Source organism: Leptonychotes weddellii, chromosome 1 (assembly GCF_054177405.1).
Source record: "Leptonychotes weddellii isolate Sample4059 chromosome 1, ASM5417740v2, whole genome shotgun sequence".
NCBI classification, from domain to species: domain Eukaryota; kingdom Metazoa; phylum Chordata; class Mammalia; order Carnivora; family Phocidae; genus Leptonychotes; species Leptonychotes weddellii.
The window spans coordinates 26,497,661-26,517,776 of NC_138369.1; the positions used below are offsets into that span (position 1 = coordinate 26,497,661).

At 38.3% G+C, this 20,116-nt stretch overlaps 1 protein-coding gene across 2 annotated transcripts; it reads right to left on the reverse strand.

The window, feature by feature from the left end:
- Window positions 1-1,348: 1,348 nt before the first annotated feature.
- Window positions 1,349-18,541, reverse strand: LOC145717057 (cadherin-related family member 3-like). 2 transcript variants are annotated; one of them, XR_014140039.1, is made up of 3 exons: window positions 7,895-8,075; window positions 4,343-4,429; window positions 1,349-2,569 (listed from the first exon to the last, which is right to left on the reverse strand). XR_014140039.1 is itself a non-coding variant. In XM_081803133.1 (3 exons), exons 1-3 carry the CDS (start codon window positions 18,375-18,377, stop codon window positions 2,399-2,401), a joined length of 342 nt encoding a protein of 113 aa, XP_081659259.1. In that variant the 5' UTR covers window positions 18,378-18,541; the 3' UTR covers window positions 1,349-2,398. The 2 variants fall into 2 exon arrangements, 1 of the variants encoding a protein (XP_081659259.1); XM_081803133.1 differs by lacking the exon at window positions 7,895-8,075 and adding an exon at window positions 18,294-18,541.
- Window positions 18,542-20,116: the final 1,575 nt, after the last annotated feature.

Here is a 20,116-nt window from a genome sequence, read left to right on the forward strand (position 1 = left end):
AGAAAAGGCACCAATTTAAGGATCTGAAGACTTGAATTATAGGCAAAGACCGCTCTGTGAACTTGAACAAAACCATTTCTCCTCTTTGACCTCCTCCTTGTCATCTATAAAATCAAGGGGTTGAAGTAGGTGGCACCTGAGGTTCTTTTAGGCTTGTATGCCTTTATTATCTGCTCTGCACAGGATAAACCCTTTTGTGCAGCTTGAGAGAACAGTGTGTTCTTGAAAATCAAATATTCTGGTGGAAAGATTTATCATCCATGTTGTAAAAAAAAGCGCCTCTATTTCAAAGGAGAGAAGATAATAAAATACACTAACCATAAAGTCTACAGATCAGACTTTATCCTTGGGTGACATAGAAGCCACTCTAGAGTTCCTCAGAGGTTTTGCCTATCTACTTTTGAAATAACTAAATACCAAAGCGTCTGTTAAACTTCAAAGGATTAGATCAAAGATTAGATGAGATGACAAATATAAGCCTCGTAATACAGTGTTCAGCACGTTCTAGGTGCCCGTTACTGTGAGTAACAGGGACATGAGAGACTAATGTTTAAAAGTGCCCATTTGTGGAGATTTTTAACTGATAGGATGCATTGACTACTGGGTCTTTCTAATGGGCAGGACTTTCAGATCATTCAGATATAATCAGTTGCGTGGAGGACCTCTATGCTCCACCTGCAATTATCACGAATTCTCTTTCACCCCCACACTTTATACTCACAGATACACACTCTAAAATGTGGTCTGGTCGCTGGATGGGGTAGCGCCCAAGTGGGAAGGCATATGAATGAAGGTGCAGCCATGGGGTAGCCTTTCAACCTTGCTAGATGAAACTTGAATTTATAGTAGAATATTCCTCACACATAAACCCAAATTAAATTCTATAACTTTACCTCAGAACTGGCGGTTGGAGGAGGTGACATGTTGGCCCTCTTCACATAAATATCGATAATTGCGGTGCCTGTCCTGGGCTTGTTGGCATATCATCCACGATGTGCACCACAAGATACTGGTACTGCCACAGCAGATCAGCCCAGATTCAAAGCTAAAAGGATTCTTCACAGTTAGAATTCAATTTAATTTTTCAATTTCTAAACTTAATTTCACATTCTTGGAGCATTTGAACCCCTAGTTGGGTCAAATCCACAATCATGGTTCTCATTTCCTTTAAAAGGGATAATTCAAAAATTGTAAGTATTTTAAGATACATTAGAAAGTTTTCTCAAGCGATCTTATATTGCCTTGGAAACACAGTATATGTAAATAAATAAAATTTCTATTGTTCTTTGAATTTCTATATCTACACAAGGCTTATAATAACATTGAAGTCAATAAATACAGCGCAGTAAATTTATGAAATTATATATTATAAGCAACGAATTCAGTTGGTTAGGAAAAAAAAATTGTTTTAAAGGTTAAGATCATGAGCCTGATCCCCGTATGTGTTCAGCAAACTTCACACTATTATTAAACTACTCTACCTAATTGAATTCCCTTCCTTTATCTTCCACTCAGGGCAATTTTATCCCCACCTTCAGCTTAGTCTAGATCAGTATCAAACGGGCTAGTCAGACCACAAATACCTACTAAGCTTCTACTAAGTCTCAAGTCAAATCTCAATGGCCCTATGAGACACTTCTGTAGACAAGATACACATAGTTTCCCACCCTCATGAAACTTATCATCTAGCAAGAGAAGCAGACATTGAAGTAGTCTTTATAATTAATTGGCACTGGGTTAGTGATCATGCTCCCATTCCCAGACACATGACTGCAGCTCTGACCTCCATACTTTAGGTACTTCTTGTTGTACTATCTTATGATAACCCCGAGTTTTCCTTTATAGAACTTGTCATATGTAATAATCTTATAATTGTTTACAGTACTACTAGTGTAGTGAACAAGTTCCGTGACGATCCAGATCTCTCTTATGCACATATACTCATATCCCAGCACAGATTTAGTCTCCAATAAATTTCTTCCACATGTCACAAAATGATGACTGAAGTCGATGTGGATCTATATGAATCCAAAAATAATACAGTCAAAAGCATCTATCCTAGTGAATCCGTATTAGCATCATGCAGAATGGTGGCTGCCATTTCCAGCCAGTACAGTGGACAGCGGACTTCATTCCTGTAACTTAACCTTCAGTGTTTCCCCCAGGGCCCAAGGACTCTTGATTGTCAAGCACCATTGAAATCACGGATAGCTCCACCGTAGGAGGAATGAGATTGGACATGTGGAAGTGGAAAGAGTTCCTTGAGGAAACCTAATGCCATAGATATGGAAATAGCTTTACCTTTATAAACACAGTTATTTCTAAGATTATATCATGTTGAAGAGGAGATAACTAATGTCAATTTTACACAAGCTCGTGATTAAAAGAAATAATAAAATTATCCACCAGAAACCATCTCAAAGTGCATTTCAAAATCCTGTGAATCTCTGTTGTGGCAGTTTAGTTTGAAGCCATTGACATTTGTGCCAGCAACAACATTGTCAAAAATGACTTCCTTATACAGAGAGGGTGCGCAGACAGGTGCTTCATCATCCTTGTCAACGGTGACCTGTCAGCAATGAGGGGAGAAGAAACATCACATCCACATCATGTGACTATTTATACACAAAATCAGGAATAAGCATCTGGGTAGGGACAGATCATTTAGAATTATTAAATAAAAAGTCTGGAATTTTGAGTTTGAAGCAATGTTCCTGCAGATCTGGGTTCTGGCTGTCAGTCAACGAGTCAGTCAGCTTATTATTCCTGGGTCAGCCGTGACATTCGGTGTAGCCATTAGGGAGAACTTCAGGTTCATTAGAAGAACAGCAGAAAGCTCACAAATTACATAACAATAAGAAAAGCAAAGCTGAAAAAAATGATGCCTCTAAAAATCATAATCCCTTGAGACCTTTAAAAATCTATGCTTAATGGCGAACAGAACCTGAGTTTGCTTCCTCTTTTGTAACTTAGGGGCCCCCTCTGCGCCATTCTCTTAAGCACAGTATTTTTTTTTTTTTTTAGTAACAATATGATTACTTCAGAGTATGTTCTGACCTTAATTAGAGGCTGCTATCAACCTTTTCTTAATTAAAATACCATAAACCGGGAAACTGTGATCTACATGGAAAAAAATCAAAGTATCAAGGATTTTAAAATGTCAGTGATGGAATGCCAGTCAGCCCAGAAAGGTTATCTGCCCACCTCTTAGATGAGTAACAGCTTCCTCAATAACATTCGTAGAAGAATCCCTGGGGTGCTCATATTTGCAAGTATTAGCTTTTTTAAATGTTTTCTGTAATGTTTTAACAACACAGCTAAGTTCTTGGGTAATGGTTCATTCTCTAAAGCTACTTCCATAGATTGAATATAGCTATGTGTTCTATTTAACATATGAGGGGTTTTCATGTGATTTTAGGGAACGTGTGATATAATGCAAACAGCATAGGACTTAGAATCCTGTGAAATCTTTACTAAAACCTTGGGTTTTCCACTTGCCAGATCCTCTGTTGGGTACAAATGACTTAACCTTGTTTTCCTCGTCTGTAAAAAGGAGATCTCAATCTTTCCTTTCCTGAGATTGTTAGAGGGATATATTCATCCCAATGAATATTTTTTTAAAGATTTTATTTATTCATTTATTTATTTATTTATTTATTTATTTATTTATTTATTTGACTGAGTGAGCAGGGGGATCTACAGAGGGAGATTGAGAAGCAGGCTCCCAGCTGAGCAGGAAGCCTGACATGGTACTCCATCCCAGGACCCTGGGATCATGACCAGAGCCAAAGGCAGATGCTTAATGGACTGAGCCACCCAGGTTCCCCTTTCCCAGTAAATATTTATTTGACACTTGCTCTGGGTTAAACACTGATCTAGACACAGAAGATACAGTAGTAAACCAAACAGAGTCCCTGCACTATTGCAATTTATATTCTAAAGGAGGAAGCAAAGTAATAAATCAACAAATACATATATTATGCAATGTCATACAGAAATTGGCACTCTGCAGGTTAGGGAGATAGAGAGTAGATGATGGAGCTGTTTTCATGGAGTGTTCAGAGAAGGCCTTTCTTCTTTTACTCCCTTCTATTTCCTTCCTCCTTCCCCATATTGAACCATGTCCTTAAGCCACTACGTATCCTCACAGAATACGTGGTGTTTGATCATAGGATTTTGATTCGCATAAATGATATTGTGCTCTCAGGTGCTCCTCTTTGCTACTTTTCTCACACAGCACCCTATTTTCTCGCTTTTTCCATGTTGCTGTGTGCAGAACTAGTTTTCTATTTCTTCTTGATCCTCAGTATTCCATCGTATGCATCTACCATATTTTACTTACTCTCTTAAGAATGAACAGGTGGTTGCTTCCAAATTTCACCATCACACACAACAGATGGGTTTTGGGGTTTTGGGTTTTGTGGGTTTCCTGGAGGTGGAAATATGATGAAAGGGAGACTGTGAGTCACATGGCTCTCTGGAGGACAAGCATTACAGACTTGGGCAAAGGCTCTGAGGGGCAAACATTCTTGGTGTGTTAAAGAAACAGCAGGAAGTCCATGTGGCTGTATTGAAGTAAGAGAGAGAGAGAACTAGGAGCTCAACGAGAAGAGGGAGGCAGGGTACAGATCACACAGGGCACTGCAGACCTTTGTAATGACACTGGAGCATGTGCTAAGTGGGATGGGAAGCCACTGGAGAGCTTTGAGGAAGAGGCTGACTTGTCTCTTTGAGAGGATCACTGTGGCTGCTATGTGAAAAGTAGACTGTAAGGGGCACAAGTGCAAGTGGAGATTCTAGTTAGGAAGCTGCTGCGCTAAACTGGATAGGACATTTGTGATGGGATGATGGCGGCACAACCAGGGTATTGGCTGTGGACGGGTGAAGAGTGGAAGCATTTAGGAAATATATTTTTTTTAAGATTTATTTATTTATTTATTTATTTGAGAGAAACAGAAAGAGAGGGAGAAAGAGAAACAGACTCACTAAGCAGAGAGCCCAACATGGGGCTCAATCCCAGGACCCTGAGATCATGACCTGAGCTAAAGGCAGATGCTTAACCGACTGAGCCACCCAGGTGCCCCAGATATATTTTAAAAGTAGAGATAACAGAATTTGCTGATGGATTAGAGACACAATTTAGTGATTAAGTGCCCAGAGTTAATCCTTCCACCTCTTCTAGCTGGGTAAACTTGAATACGTGACTTAACTTCTAAACCTTGGAAACGAAATTCCTCTACCTGTAAAAGGGAGTATCAGTAACTACCTCATGGGATGGCCTTGAAGATTAAATGAGTTATCACAGTACTTGGCCTTTATTAGGTTCTCAGAGGGTGGGTGATGATGATGTTGGTGATGACAATGATGATGGATTCCCCAACTTTGGAGTCTAAAGAACTATCTCCCTTTTCTGAACTTGAAAGTCACATGTATCTATCATCAATTTACTTGCTATATGGCTGTTTAAGTTTTCACATGTTAAAAATTTTAAGCTTCCTGAAGGCATATATGGTGTCTTATGCTTCTTTGTGAGCCAAGATGCTGTGCACAGAGTAAACACCTAGTAAATATTTGTTAAAAGAAAGAGGGGAGGGGCCCCTGGCTCAGTCTGTTAAACATTTGACTCTTGATTTCAGCTCAGGTCATGATCTCATGGATTGTAAGATCAAGCTCCATGCCAGGCTCCACACTGAGTGCAGAATCTGCTTGGGATTCTCTGCCTTTCCCTCTCCCTCTGCCCCTCCCCGACCTTGTGCACTCATGCACGTGCTCTCTGTTTCTCTCTCTCTCTCTCTTAAATAAACAAATAAATAAAATCTTTTAAAAAAAGAAAGAAAGAGGGAATGAACAAGTTCCTGCTTTATCAAATTCTTTTTTGTAAGAACAGAGTCACTTGAAGTTGTTTTTTATTACCTGTTTTCCCCTCTTCTTACTTGTAATAAGTGAATGATAATTGCAAGTAGTGTCATTCTATACAATTCTGGGAGTTCATAAATTTCTACAAGAAAAATTGCCACAGGTACATAGGTATAAAGATCACTCTCAGAGGTGTCTTCCTGAGACAACCAAGCTGCATAATCCTGTCCACATGACTGTAGTTCAGTCCCTGTGAAAGTCATTCTGTTGATGCCAAAGGGTCTGGAGTTTGCCTCACAATGACACACTCAGGAAACCTAATGACCACATAAGCAGCAAGCCAGGGGCTCTGTACAGTAACGGGAAATGTACAGTGAGCCATCAGGCTGGATGGGGACCTTACAATTCTTCAATCCTACTTCTGCCTCTACACCAGTGGCAAAACCTTATAGTCATTAATAACACATGCCACATCATCCTTATAGCACTGGTCACTCTGATGTCTTTCAAGAGTCCTTTGATGTTGCTAAAATAATCTAAAGACCACACTTTTCCCATTATGATGCCAAAAGGATCTACCTTGGTTAACATCACCTTCATTGGAAACATCACCTCCCAGTGAGAGGCAGCCTGGGCTTGAGTATGGTTCTACAAATCCTAAACTCTGCGCCTGAGTTTCATCATCTGTCTGATGGAAATGATGATAATATTGCCCACCTTGAAGATTTAAGGTGAAGATGAACTACATCAATATATAAAATGTACCTAAAAGAGGAACACGGTAAGTGGTAGAGGCATATTTGCTAATATTATATATTTTTTAATCTCATGAGAATTATTGTTGTTATTATATGACCATTTCACATTGTCATTGTTTGACCATTTCAATTGTAATAAGTTAGAACTTAAAAAATCATCTGTAATATATCAAAACCCAGGGCTCTCTATTTGCCATGGTCATCACCATGTGAGGATAAAATCTGTCACAGTCCACACCTTCCACAGTGTGCTTATATTGCTTCAGGGTCTCATAGTCTGGCTGTATGGTAAGTTCAATCATTCCAGAGAGAGGGCAAATCCAGAACCTTTGTATAAACCAGATTGCTCCACTGGTTATTTTGTATGTCATACAGTTTGGCGGGTAGTCTTCATCAATGGCAGTCACTCTTCCAACTTTGTAGAAAACTGCCAATAACATGCATTAAGGTTCATTCTTGTCATGCAGATACACTACTTTAACAGGCTTACCATGTCTTTGCCTTCCAAATAGTATTATAGTTCCCTGAAGGGGTCATCTGAATCCATTTGGACAGTGAAATGTGTTTGAAAAGCCCAACTCTACACGATGAAAGGCAAATTTACAGACAGTTCTCTTCCACTCTAAATGACATGGCATGAGTCAAATGATATGCGTTAACAATAACTTTATAATAATAATAATTGGCTTACATGTTTTGCATGCTTATTTCTTATAAGACATTATGCTAAGATTAGCATCAGATAATGGTTCACAAGATGGACTCTGAAACCAAACTGCCTAGGTTCCACTTCTCTGCTCTGTCACTTATTAGCTGTAACTCAATGGAAAATTCTGTAACCCCCATGGAACTCATTCCATGAGTTCTTTATCTACAAACTAGGAATAATAACATATCTACCATATAGACTTATGAGGATTAAATGAGTTAAAATATATAAAGCACATAGAATAGTGCCCAATATACAGTAAATGCTATATAAGAATTAGCAATTATTTATACACATTATCTCATTGAATCTTCTCAACAGCCTTATATGTACTATTACTGTCCTCATTTCACAGATAAGGAATATACAGTTCAGTAGTGTTAGGCAATATGCCCCATGTCACAGAGCTAGTAATGGTGGAGTCAGGATTCAAATCTGAGTCTGCTGAATCTACAGCCTATATATTTTTAATCACTTTGCTATAATTCCAGTGTGTAGTCCCCCCAAATAATCTTTTAGAAGGAAGCTAGGTATGGTAGATTGACTGCATTAATAAGCCCAAATTCCGTACCTTTCCATGTTCTTTGCCCTGAACCTTAACGTCCTCCCATATGACTTGCTCTGTTAAATGGGATATTGGCAAACCGGCCACAGACAGTCCTGAAAAACATTTGTGTGATTATGCTTGCCTTCCTCCTACACTTCCCCTCTGCCCTGAGAACATGCTTAGACTAACCTGTTGGAGGGAGTCAAATCATTGTCACCCCATTGGAAGCCAGGCTAGACCAGCAAAAAGTGAGTTAGTCCCCATAATTTTGAGCAAGCACAGCCAACTCTCAGACTCATGTGCTAAATAAATGCTTGTATTACTCTAATTTTTGTGGGTTTCATTACATAGCATACGTATAGTGATAGATACATGATACAACAGATTTACTCCTCATTTTCTGCCTCGATTATAAACTGCAGGCAGATAGTTGTTCTCCTCCATTTAGTGAGATAAATACCACCACACAGTGACTAGGCTAACCAATACATGTATAGGACTTTTTGGTTGCTGATAATCAGGAATGAAAAATTATGGTGAAGAAACCATTTCATGGACTGTTCCCACCACATCAATCTCACACGATTTCTTTCTCTGCTTGCATTCTCCTTTACCAGTCTCTGACAATGAGTTGAATACAACTCATAATACCAAGAACAAAGAAGACCCATTTGTGAAAAGAACTTACTATTTCATTATGGCAAATCCGGAATACAAAAAATCCAAACTATTGCTTCTAGAAAAGCATCATTATTAAGTGAAAGTTGTCACAACAGATACAGGGCCACACAAAAGAGATTAAAGGTAAGTTAACCATCTCTGTCACGTATACCTAGACAAAGATGGTGTCATTTTCACATTGAAAACCTGGGTGAAATCTAGTGGGAAGCTCATTCTTCTGTAGGTGTAAAATTAACCTCAATAGAACTAAAAGCAATATGGAACATCTTTAGCTAAGTTTAAAATAGAGTAATTATGAAATGTTGCAACTCTGCCAAACTTCCTCATCAAAATCTATGGGAAATGAAATATGTTTCCCCTTGTGACTGGCAACACTGCATGATTTAATTTTCTTGTGTTTTCTTCTAAATCATTTCTGATAAAGGTTTTTTTGTTTTTTGTTTTTGTCTATGCCTACCTCCCTGCAGAAGCCTTTTGTCAATGAGCGATTGAGTTATTCATCACATACCATCAGAAAAAATTTATTTTACTTTAAAGGTTACATATTCCCATAGTTTAGTTAAGATAAATCACCTTATGTAGTCCTCAAGGCACACTCCAATCCTCTGGGCTAACCAACACAGCATGAGAAAAGACCTCCACAATAATGGATTTTTTAATGTCCTCAAGGTCTACAGGCTAAATGTTTGAAATTCTGAGGAGTGTTTGTTTTCAGAGTAGTTTTAATTTTCCAATTTCCTCCTTTAAAGCAAATTGCCACTGAGTTGTGAAGATTTTGTCCCCTCTGATGAGAATGGCCTCAAAACACTAACACTTCCCTAATTTCATCCAGTTTATGTACTCTGGTAGGAAGATCAGGAATGGTTAAGAAAAAAAGGAGAAGAAGAAGAAGAAGAAAAGCAAGAGGAAATTCTGGCACATTGTAGGTATTCAATAAATGTTAGTGGTTATTATTAATTATTATGATTACTATTACTACTGGCAATGCTGCCAGGGCTATTATTGGTTTGTATCATGTAGTTTCCATACATACAATTATCAGTTAAACCTCATCTCAACTCAGTGACATAGTCATTGTAATTTCCATTCTATAGATGAGAACTTGAAGGCAGGTGGAGGTTATGTGACCTGCCTGAGGTCATTTGACTAACAGTGGCAAAGACAGAATTTGAACCCACTTCTAGTTGAGTCCAACACTCATGGGTTCTTTGCTACATCATGTTGCTCCCTTATGAAGACCTAGAAGTCTTCTCTCTGGGACAGAGGGTCCGCAGCCAGCTATTTGGAGAATAGTACACATAGGGATGACCCACTTATCTCTTTGCATTCTCAGAGCTTGTTTTCAGATTTCTGGTGACCTGAGTCATCAAAATCCATTCAAGGAAAACAGCCTGGACTACTTAACAGAGAACTGGGCCAGGAGTTTGGAATTCTGCATTCAGCATCATCTCTGCCACTCACTAGCTGTGTGGCCCATCTCTATCACCAGCCCCAATTTTCTTATAGTAAATAAAAAGTTTGAATCTTTCCAGTTCTTCCAAATCAACAGCGCTGTAATTGAAAATCTTTCTCCTCAGCCATCAAGAAAGTACTAAATTATGCTTAAGAAAACATAGACATCTTCAGTACATTTAGGGAGTTTTACCTTCAAAACATGAAATTATATTTCAGGATAAATTTGGATAGATGGAAAAGAAACTGACATAAAACATTTGATTCCCATAAAACACTAAAAAAAGCCACTCTTCAGAAAGGATGAATACCTGCCATTTGCATCGACATGGATGGAACTAGAGGATATTATGCTAAGTGAAATAAGTCAATCAGAGAAAGACAATTATCATATGGTTTCATTCATATGTGGAATATAAGGAATAGTGCAGAGGACAATAGGGGAAGGGAGGAAAGACTGAATGAGAAGAAATAAGACAGGGAGACAAACCATGAGAGACTCTTGACTCAGAAACAAACTGAGGGTTGTGGAAGGCGGGGCGTGGGGAGATGGAGTAACTGGGTGATGGGCATTAAGGAGGGCACATGATGTGATGAGCACCGGGTATTATATGCAACTAATGAATCACTGAACATTACATCAAAAACTAATGATGTACTATATATTGGCTTATTGAATTTAAATTTTTAAAAAATGCCACTCTCAAAAGTCAAAACTATGGAGATAGTGAAAATATCAGGGGTTTCCAAGGGCTAGGGGCAAGGAAAGGATGAATAGACAGAACATGAAAGATGTTTAGGACAGTGGAACTATTCTGTATGAACTATAATGGTGGATACATGTCATTATTTATTTATCCAAATCCATTGAATGTACACCAGCAAGAGTGAGTCCTAATGTAAACTATGGACTTCAGGTAATAATAATGTATAAGTGTAGGTTCATTGATTGCAATAAATGTATTATTCAGGTGGGGGATGCCCACAGTGGGGGAGGGTATGTATGTGTGGGGGTAGAGGGTACATGGGCAATCTCTGTAACTTCTGCTCAATTTGTTATCAACCTAAAACTGCTCTAAAAAATAGTCTATTTTTTAAAATGCATCTCTATTTTTAAATCTAGGCTGGTTGTTGTTAGCTTTGGAAGGTCATGGACTCCCTTTGATAAAGGGACAAAGGCATTGGGTCTTTTCCTTCAGGGATCCTCAAAGCTGATGCTTTGCTCCAGATCTATAATTTTTTTTAAAGATTTTATTTATTTATTTGACACATAGAGAGAGAGAGAGAGAGCACAAGCAGGGGGAGCAGCAAGCAGAGGGAGAAGGAGAAGCAGACTCCCTGCTGAGCAGGGAGCCTAATGTGGGGCTCGAACCCATGATCCAGGGATCATGACCAGAGTCGAAGGCAGACGCTTAACAGACTAAGCCACCCAGGTGCCCCCAGATCTACAATTTATAATCATGGGGATAATTAGAAAATTGTGAACTACTTAACTTATGCATAAAGCCTCATCATAATGCACCTTTAACTCTAGAACTCCCTAGAGCTAGAAGACCACCACAGAATTGAGAGAATGCAAAGGGAGGAAAGAATTTATGGTAATGAGTCTCTATCAATGAAAGGTTACTCAGAAATCAATATTGAGTATTTCTGAAATGATAACAAAACTCCATGAGGGGAAAAAAGCCAGGATCCTGTTTATAATAACTTATAATACTAGCTTACATTCAACTTTTCTGTAGTTGTCTAGTCATATATTGTAAGATTCAACCATGTTATGTTCCAGAACTAAGATATAAATAGGCATGTATGAAATTTACAGAGAGCTTCAGAACTTGTCTAAAACTGCATGGTGAAGCAAACAAAGCACTGAAATCTAAATACGTAGATTTTTTTATTTCCTAGTCTCTCCTCACAACAATTGTCTAACACATATAATTGCCTAACAGGGGAATAAACTGGGTTGAAGTGGTGTAGGTTCCTCCAAGCAATATGCTGGCAAATATTTAACAACCAGCTCTCTGGGGGAAAAAAAAAAAGAGAGAGAGAGAGAATGTGTGTCAGTGTATGAATATATAGCTACATAAATACTTAAGCTTAGTATAAATTTTACTGATACAAAGATGTATAACATAAAATTTACAAACAATAATAAAATATACAATACTCTGTGTTGTGAATTTCCATATAGACGTTGATTCTCAAGAAGGGCTTTCATTGATTTTTGCCAAATTCTCTATCCACAGTCGAACTATGAATTGACAAACGAATGGTAGTTGATGTTTTTCTTTATGTTAAAAAGTAGGCAAAAGTGAACCAATGTCAGATCTTCACTAGTTCATCAATGATGGGAATGATTTATTTGCTGAATTGGATTATAGTTTTTGATTGCTAGAAAAATATTTCCACAATTTTTGTGATACAATTATAGCCTCAGACACAATAGACTTTTAAGTTTAATCTGCATTATTAACATTTTCTCTTTTCTATCACTTTAAGTCTGGATAATCAAAGAAAAATAATAAATCAAGCCCCAATATGCAGTATTTGCCTATTCCCATGGTATAAATACTCCCACCATTGCCAATTTTAAGGTATCAACATAATGACACTAAGTTGGAGAAGAGATACAGAAGCACACCATTCTATACACGGAACTTCACCATGTAGACCCAATAAATATAAATAACCTTAAGGGTGCAGGTAATAGTAAAATGTAGTAACATAAGTAGGAAATGCTGAGTTTTGAGTTTTTACTAATTTTGTTTTTAATATATTATGTTTATGTAACTAAACTTATATAATTTTATTTTTAATGGTAATTATTAATAATCAGATCATAAAATTTATGAAAATTTAATAATTGGCTCTTGTATGCCAGTATGATTTGACTCCAGCACACAACTGGTTCCATCCATCCCTTAAAGTATTCAAGCCAAAGTATTTTGAATACTTAAAGTATTCAAAGCCAGAGGACCCACTTTCCAGAGGTGCTATAGAAGGGAGAGGTCCCTTTCTTGGACGACAGAAAATACAAGTATTACCTCTGCTGTCCCTTCCAAATCTAATGTTCCTTGGTTTATATTAGCAACTATGTCCTGATTCACACCTAATTCACAGCTGAGATAGGACCTTGACCAAGATCTTGACTCCAGACCTGAAGTCAGACCTCAGATGTTCATGGGATCTAAATTGTATGGATAGTGCTCACATTATCCCTACTTGCTTTACACTGGGACCTAATTCAGAGGCAAAAGGGGAGAGAAAGGAAATAAAATTATTTTATGTTTTTGACATTACAAAAATCCTAGGTCTGACATCAAATTGCAAGAGAGCCTTTGAGGAACCATCATGATGATGCACTGAGGGCATTACTAATGCTTGTGTTTTGTAAACTTACATGCTCTTTTCCATTGGTCACTCATTTGAGATCTGATTGGAGTTTCCTTGTGCATACTTTAACACCATAGAAGCAAGGGATCTCTTACCTCCTGAAGCTTCCAGAACAGTGAATGAAATGTGTAGCTTTAAATACAGGACTGAAATCATTGGCAGGAGCAATCTCTACAGTGAAAGTCACCGTTACATAAAATTGAAGAGTGAATAAACACCTTGTTGTGGTGGTGGTTCTATTCTACAAACAAGCTAAGAACAGGCTTAGTGGAGGATTTTGAAACTATGGTGAGATTCTCTCTGCTCCCAAACAATCCCTGTTCCCAGACTCTGCATTCCCAAGGAACGCAAATTAATTCTGGTGCTAGACAAAGCAATTAGTCAAAGGTATATAATGTACTGTGTGCCAGATTTTATCTTACACAAGGGATATACATATAAATGTATATAAATGTATAATTATATATTTTACACAAAAGACTTTATTGTATTTTTTATGAGTTCAATCTCTTCCATTAGAGAAATTGTCGGGTGTTACTCTTGACTCAGCATATTATATTCTACATTCTGCTTTTAATATATATCCTGGGGAGCGGGGGGATGGGGTAATTGGGTGATGGGAATTAAAGAGGCATGTGATGTGATGAGCACTGGGTGTTATATGCAGCTGATGAATTACTGAACTCTACATCTACATCTGAAACTAATGAGGTACTATATGTTGGCTAATGGAATTTAAATTAAATAAATATATATATATATATATATCTTAGAAGAGGGGCACCTGGACAGCTCAGTTGGTTAAGTGTTCAACTTAATTTCTTGATCCCAGGATCCTAAGATCATGATTTGTCTTGGGATCAAGCCCCACGTCATTGTTGGGTTCAGCACTCTGCTCAGTGGGAGTCGCTTGGGATTCTCTCTCTCCTCCCTCTGCCCCTCCCCCCACTCATGTGTTTTCTCTCCCCCTCTCTCTAAAATAAGTAAGTCTTTAAATATATATATATATATATATATATATATATATATATATATATATATATATACAAATACATGTATCCTAGGAGAGAGAATGGAAAGAAACTCAGAAAACCCATGTTCAAGAATTGACTTTGATATATGTTCTGTGGGCTTGAACTAGCTTAACTTCTTAGAGGTCCAGTTTCTTCATCAATAAAAAAAGAAGAGCATCAGTTTCAACTCCTACTTCATAGTGTGTATATGAGGACAAAGTGAGATCATGCCCAAGAAGATTTTTTTCTTACTATAAAATGTTAAGTAAAAAGTAGTTATTACATTTTGTTCATTTCAGACAGGTGCTTATATATTGTGCATTAAAGAAAAGGAATTCTATACTTCAGACCAACAAGCCCAAGCTAGCATATCAGAAAGTTGACAGAAAGAAGGAATTTGATGATTAAACATAAAAGCAAGCAAATTGCAAATAGGAAAGTGTTCATAATAAAAATAAAATAATAATCATCTTCCTATGCAAGGTACTGATTCAGGTTTAGTATTACTGCCCCCATTTTAGAGATGCAAAAACTAAGGTTCACAGAGTTAGGTTTTCTGCCACAAGCTGGTAAGTGGCTGAGGGGGTATTGGACCCTGTTGTGCCTGCCAACATCTCCCAAAATGTCTCCTCTGAGATGCTAATATGTCAAATGCAAAACTCTAAGTTAGACACAGTTAAAAAGGGTTCTTTATGGCAAGATTTCTTAGGGTTTCTGATATGTCATTACATATTTTTAACCCCCAGCTATGCATTGCTCCAAGCTTATTTGACCATGGAATCCTTTTTTCATGGATTATCTTGTCAAAATCATGTTCTGAAGAACGCTTGTTTATTGTCTGTCCTGCAAATCTATGCCACAAGAAAATTTAATCTGGGATCCGAGGACATTTCCTTTAGAGAATCTGTGGCATTTTTATATTCAGCTATATATTATTTTGTGTATTTTTCTAGGAATAGGGTCTCTAGCTTTCATCAGCATCTCAAAGGTATTCCACAACCTCAAGAAAGGTTAAGAAGCACGGGTCATGGAGACAGGTGATTTATGTGAAAGCGTCTATATTTCCTTCAATAAATTCCATTTATGTGCTACAAGGGCAGTTGCCATTTATAGCTTTGCCATACTATGATTTTTATTGCATCTATAAAGACTCAAAATTGTGCTAATTAGCTGGCTTATAAAAATAGACCGAATCACGTGTAGAGTGTTACAAGCATCCTTTATGAGCAGTTGCTGCAAGTATGTTGGGATGTGAGGACCAGAGAGGATGTGGATTTATTACCCTGAGAGATTTTTTTCCCTCCATATTGGAGAAAGGCTCAAGTCTAATGAGAGGAGTAGATTTCATTTGATTAGTTAGTCCATCAGGATGAGAAGCTGCAAGCCAAAGATTCTTCCTTGGGCTATGTGATGGGCTTTTGCATGAAACAATGAAACTCTGGCAGTAAAGAACAGAGAAAGCACAACAAGAACATTTCTGGGCATATTGTCATGCACCGGTCCCTGCCCTTCACACATCACTTCTTCACCTCATTGGATCACTGAAGTCTACAAATCCCATTTGGAAACTTAGCCCCATCAAAATTCATATCAGTGAGTCAAGAGGGATTTCATGAGCTCTGGATCTGTTGCTTAAAGTTCAGCATTAAGTTCCCTTCAGGTGCAAACATAAAGATGCATATCATCATTCCATCCTCCTATATCCACAAAAAAGTTTCACACTGCTTCCAGATGCAACCTCAGTATCCTCCTCAACTCAATAATCAGGCAACCACTACCGGTGAATTAGAGCTGGCATAAGGGATAAAACCCCTATTCTAGGCTCTCCCTCACCAAGCAGTGACATTCTACTTCTAAGCCCAAATACCCACCATCTTCTTGGACATCTTTGATGTTGACCACCTGCTAGATCACTTATTATCATACTTTCCAGATACAGTAGACATTTGGCACTAATTATGAATCTTTATTTTCACAAATACCCCTATAGCAACAAATTCATTCCTAAAATGTGGTAATATGCAATCGAACATGGAAATTACCCTTGGGGGCACTTAATGTGTATTGTCATTTGTAAAACAATAGCCAGAAAGAAGCAGTTGTCAAGTGGTTGGCTAAGCTCGCTCACAAGTTAGGCACCCTGCTCTGGCTCCACAGCACACAATTCAAATCTGTGCCTCAGAGTGTTTTGCAATTAGGAAAATCATGACTGTTAAATTCACAAATGCCGAAGGACGTATGACCATGCAGTCTGGGGGACTTAACCTCAGTGTACCAGTGTACCCATTCTAGCATAAACTGACCCAAAATGGTGGGGTAATCATGAGAAGGCCAAATGGCAGAGGGCGTGATTATTCTTTGCACTTTCGTGAAGGGAATAAGGTGTGGAATTTGGCAAGTGTCTCATGGTTTGCATGAATAATGCATCTGCCTATACCATGTGAAATAATTCAAATAAAATAATAATAAAAACCATCCAATTACCTATAGGTTTGAACTATATGTTACCCAATATCTGGCTCTTTCCAGATAAGAGATATTTGGCATTACTAAACGCTATGGACTGAATATTTGTGTCCTTCTGAAATGTATATGTTGAAACCTATTCCCCCAATGTGATCATATTAGGAGGTGAGGACCTTTGGGAGGTAATTAGGTCGTAAGGGTGAAAACCTCATGAATGGGTTTAGAGTCCTTACAGAAGAGACCATGGAGCATCCCTTGCCTCTTCTGCCACGTGAGGTTATAGTAAAATAAACATCTAAGGATCAGGAAGCAGGCCCTCAACAGAAACCAAATCTGCCAGTGCCTTGATCTTGGACTTTCCATCCTCCAGAACTGTGAGAAAGAAATTTCTGCTGTTTAGAAGCCACACAGTCTATTTTATTAGAGCAGCCCAAATGGACTCAGACACTAGACATAAAATCATTTAGGTATCATGTATAAACCTGGGCTCTACATGTCCCTGCCACTCCCCGCTCCAAGGAGCTCTAGGCAAAGCTGTGTTTAAGAATTGTGTATTGCTGGGAGCCTGGGTGGCTCCATCGTTAAGCATGTGCCTTCAGCTCAGGTCATGATCCCAGAGTCCTGAGATCGAGTCCTGCATCTGGCTCCCTGCTCAGCGAGGAGCCTGCTTCTACCTCTGCCTCTCTCTCTCTGTCTCTTATGAATAAATAAATAAAATCTTAAAAAAAAAAAAAAAAAGAATTTTGTATTGCTGGGAGACCTGGGTGGCTCGGTTGGTTAAGCGTCTGCCTTCGGCTCAGGTCATGATCCCCAGGTCCTGGGATCAAGCCCCACATCAGGCTCCCTGCTTCTCCCTCTCTCTCTGCAGCTTCCCATGCTTATGCTCTCTATCTCTGTCAAATAAGAAAGAAAAGAAAAGAAAAGAAAAGAAAAAGAAAGGAAAGGAAAAGAAAAGAATAGAATTGTGTATTGCTGGGGCACCTGGGTGGCCCAGTCGGTTAAATATCTAACCCTTGGTTTCAGCTCAGGTCATAATCTCAGGGTCGTAGGATCGAGCCCCATGTCAGATTCCATGCTCAACATGGAATCGGCTTGAGATTCTCTCTCTCTCCCTCTTCTTCTGCCCCTCACACTCATGCTGTCTCTCTTTCACTCTCTCTCTCTCTCTCTCTCTAAAATAAAAAAATAAAATATTTTAAAAAATTAGGGAAAAAAAGAATTGCGTATTGCATAAGGTGAAAAAGACTTCCCAGATCAAATGACAGCTTCCAACATAAGTCTATCTAGTTCCCCCTCTCCTCCTTCACCTAACTTAACCAAACTGTCCCAAATATAGTGAACTTTACATTTTTAAAATCTAAAGTGAGGAGTCTAAGGAAAAAGCACTTACTGCTCCTATGAAATCTTATCAAGCCTACCTGTATCGTCCGGATATAGGTCATCACATACTGAAACTGCCATTTCATAGATATGTCCAGCTGCAAGCACCTCTGGGTTTTCATAATCCAATTCTTTGGCAACCTGGTAGAACAAGAGTATGTTAGGAAAAAAAGGACTGACTTTTTAAGAAAACGTACATTGCTTAAGTAATTATTCTGGAAAGGGCAAGTGTATGCCCATTTTCTTTTAATAAAGATGGCATCAGAATATGCCAGACACTGGTCAAAGACTGACACAGAGAAGTAAGCAATTTGATGCAACAAAGGGACACTTTGACCTTCTTCCAGAACAGCTTATTCTTGGACACAGCATCCTGGCCTAGTAGGAGAAAAGCATGGGTCATATCCTGTCTTCATTGCACACTAACTGTATGACCTTAGGCAAAATATTTAAAAAGAGGAAATATTTTGAAAGAATTTTGTAAGTGATAAAGCGCCATAATAAATGCAGTGATTCTGATTATGACAAGTCACTTGCCATTTTAAAAATATTTATTGAGTACTAATTAAGTGCCAGATAAAAATATTTATTGAGTACTAATTAAGTTGTAGGCCACTAGGGATATAACAATGAAAATATATGATCCCATAGCAGGGATGGAAGACAATCTTAATAGAATCGTATTGGCAAGAATCTCAGTTGGCATTAATTGGAATGGGTCAATATGGCACCAAGTACCCAGGTATTTGGGAACAACTATATTTTCTTAAATTTAGTATCTCATTCATTCACTTTGTTTATTCGTTAAAGTATATTGAGTACCCACTGTGCTCTGAGCACTATAGGAGGTGTGAGTACACAAAAATAGACTACTCAAAAATATATGTAAAGCTCTAGTCTAATGAGAAAAGACCATTAACAACAATTAAATAGGCAGTTGTAACACAGTATAGTAAGCGTTTTGATAAGGGAAGTAGAACTTATAATGTGCGCTTGTAGCAGGGAGAACTCAGCCAGTTGTGGTAGGTTGTAAAAGAGAGCTAGGAATAAGTAACATTTAAGACCTAAAGGATAATTATGAAAATGTAGACATTTATTAGAGGTGAGGGTGATGGGTGGAGGGATTTATTCAGAAATAGAACAAGCATATGTGACAGCCCAAATGTTACTTAGCATCATGTTTACAAAACTTTCATCTTTATCCAAACTCTATTTTTTTAAATGGCAGTTTGGCATAGCATTTAAAATGAATGTCAACTCAGGAAACCTGTTGGCTCGGTGCCTCAGCTTCCAAAACTCGTAACATATGCAAAAGCTCAGCTTGTAGCTTGTAGAGTTTGTCAAGAAAATTTAGGGTTGGGACCAAAGAAAGACAGAGGTCATCAATGGCTTTCTCAGCCATACCTTCTGGCTAAGGGAGAGTGATTGGTGAGGTTTGGGTTAAGGAACAATGATGCCAACCTAACAGGGATTGGTGCCTTGAAATAAAGACATGGACACTAGGAGTTAGACGAGCATTTCTCCCAAGGCAGAATCCCATCTTGGGAAGGGGGGAAAAAAAAAGCTTAAAGCTTACTGCGTCCATCTTCTGCCAATGGAAAGTTTACAATCCCAAGAGGACAGAGAGAGAGGCTGATCTCCCACCCCCAATGCCAGGAGAATGAGCCATCATCATGTATATAGTCACACAGACCTATCTTGGAAGAAATCAGCATGAATTTTAGCCTCTGATTCATTTTTCCAGCTAAATAGGAAGGAAGTTATTTTGTGCTCATTACAAGAAGGAGAAAAATGACAGCTAGCAGCAAGATAATGAAGGACTTGCCCAAATGTCTTCCAGCAAGACAGCAGAGAAGGCCAG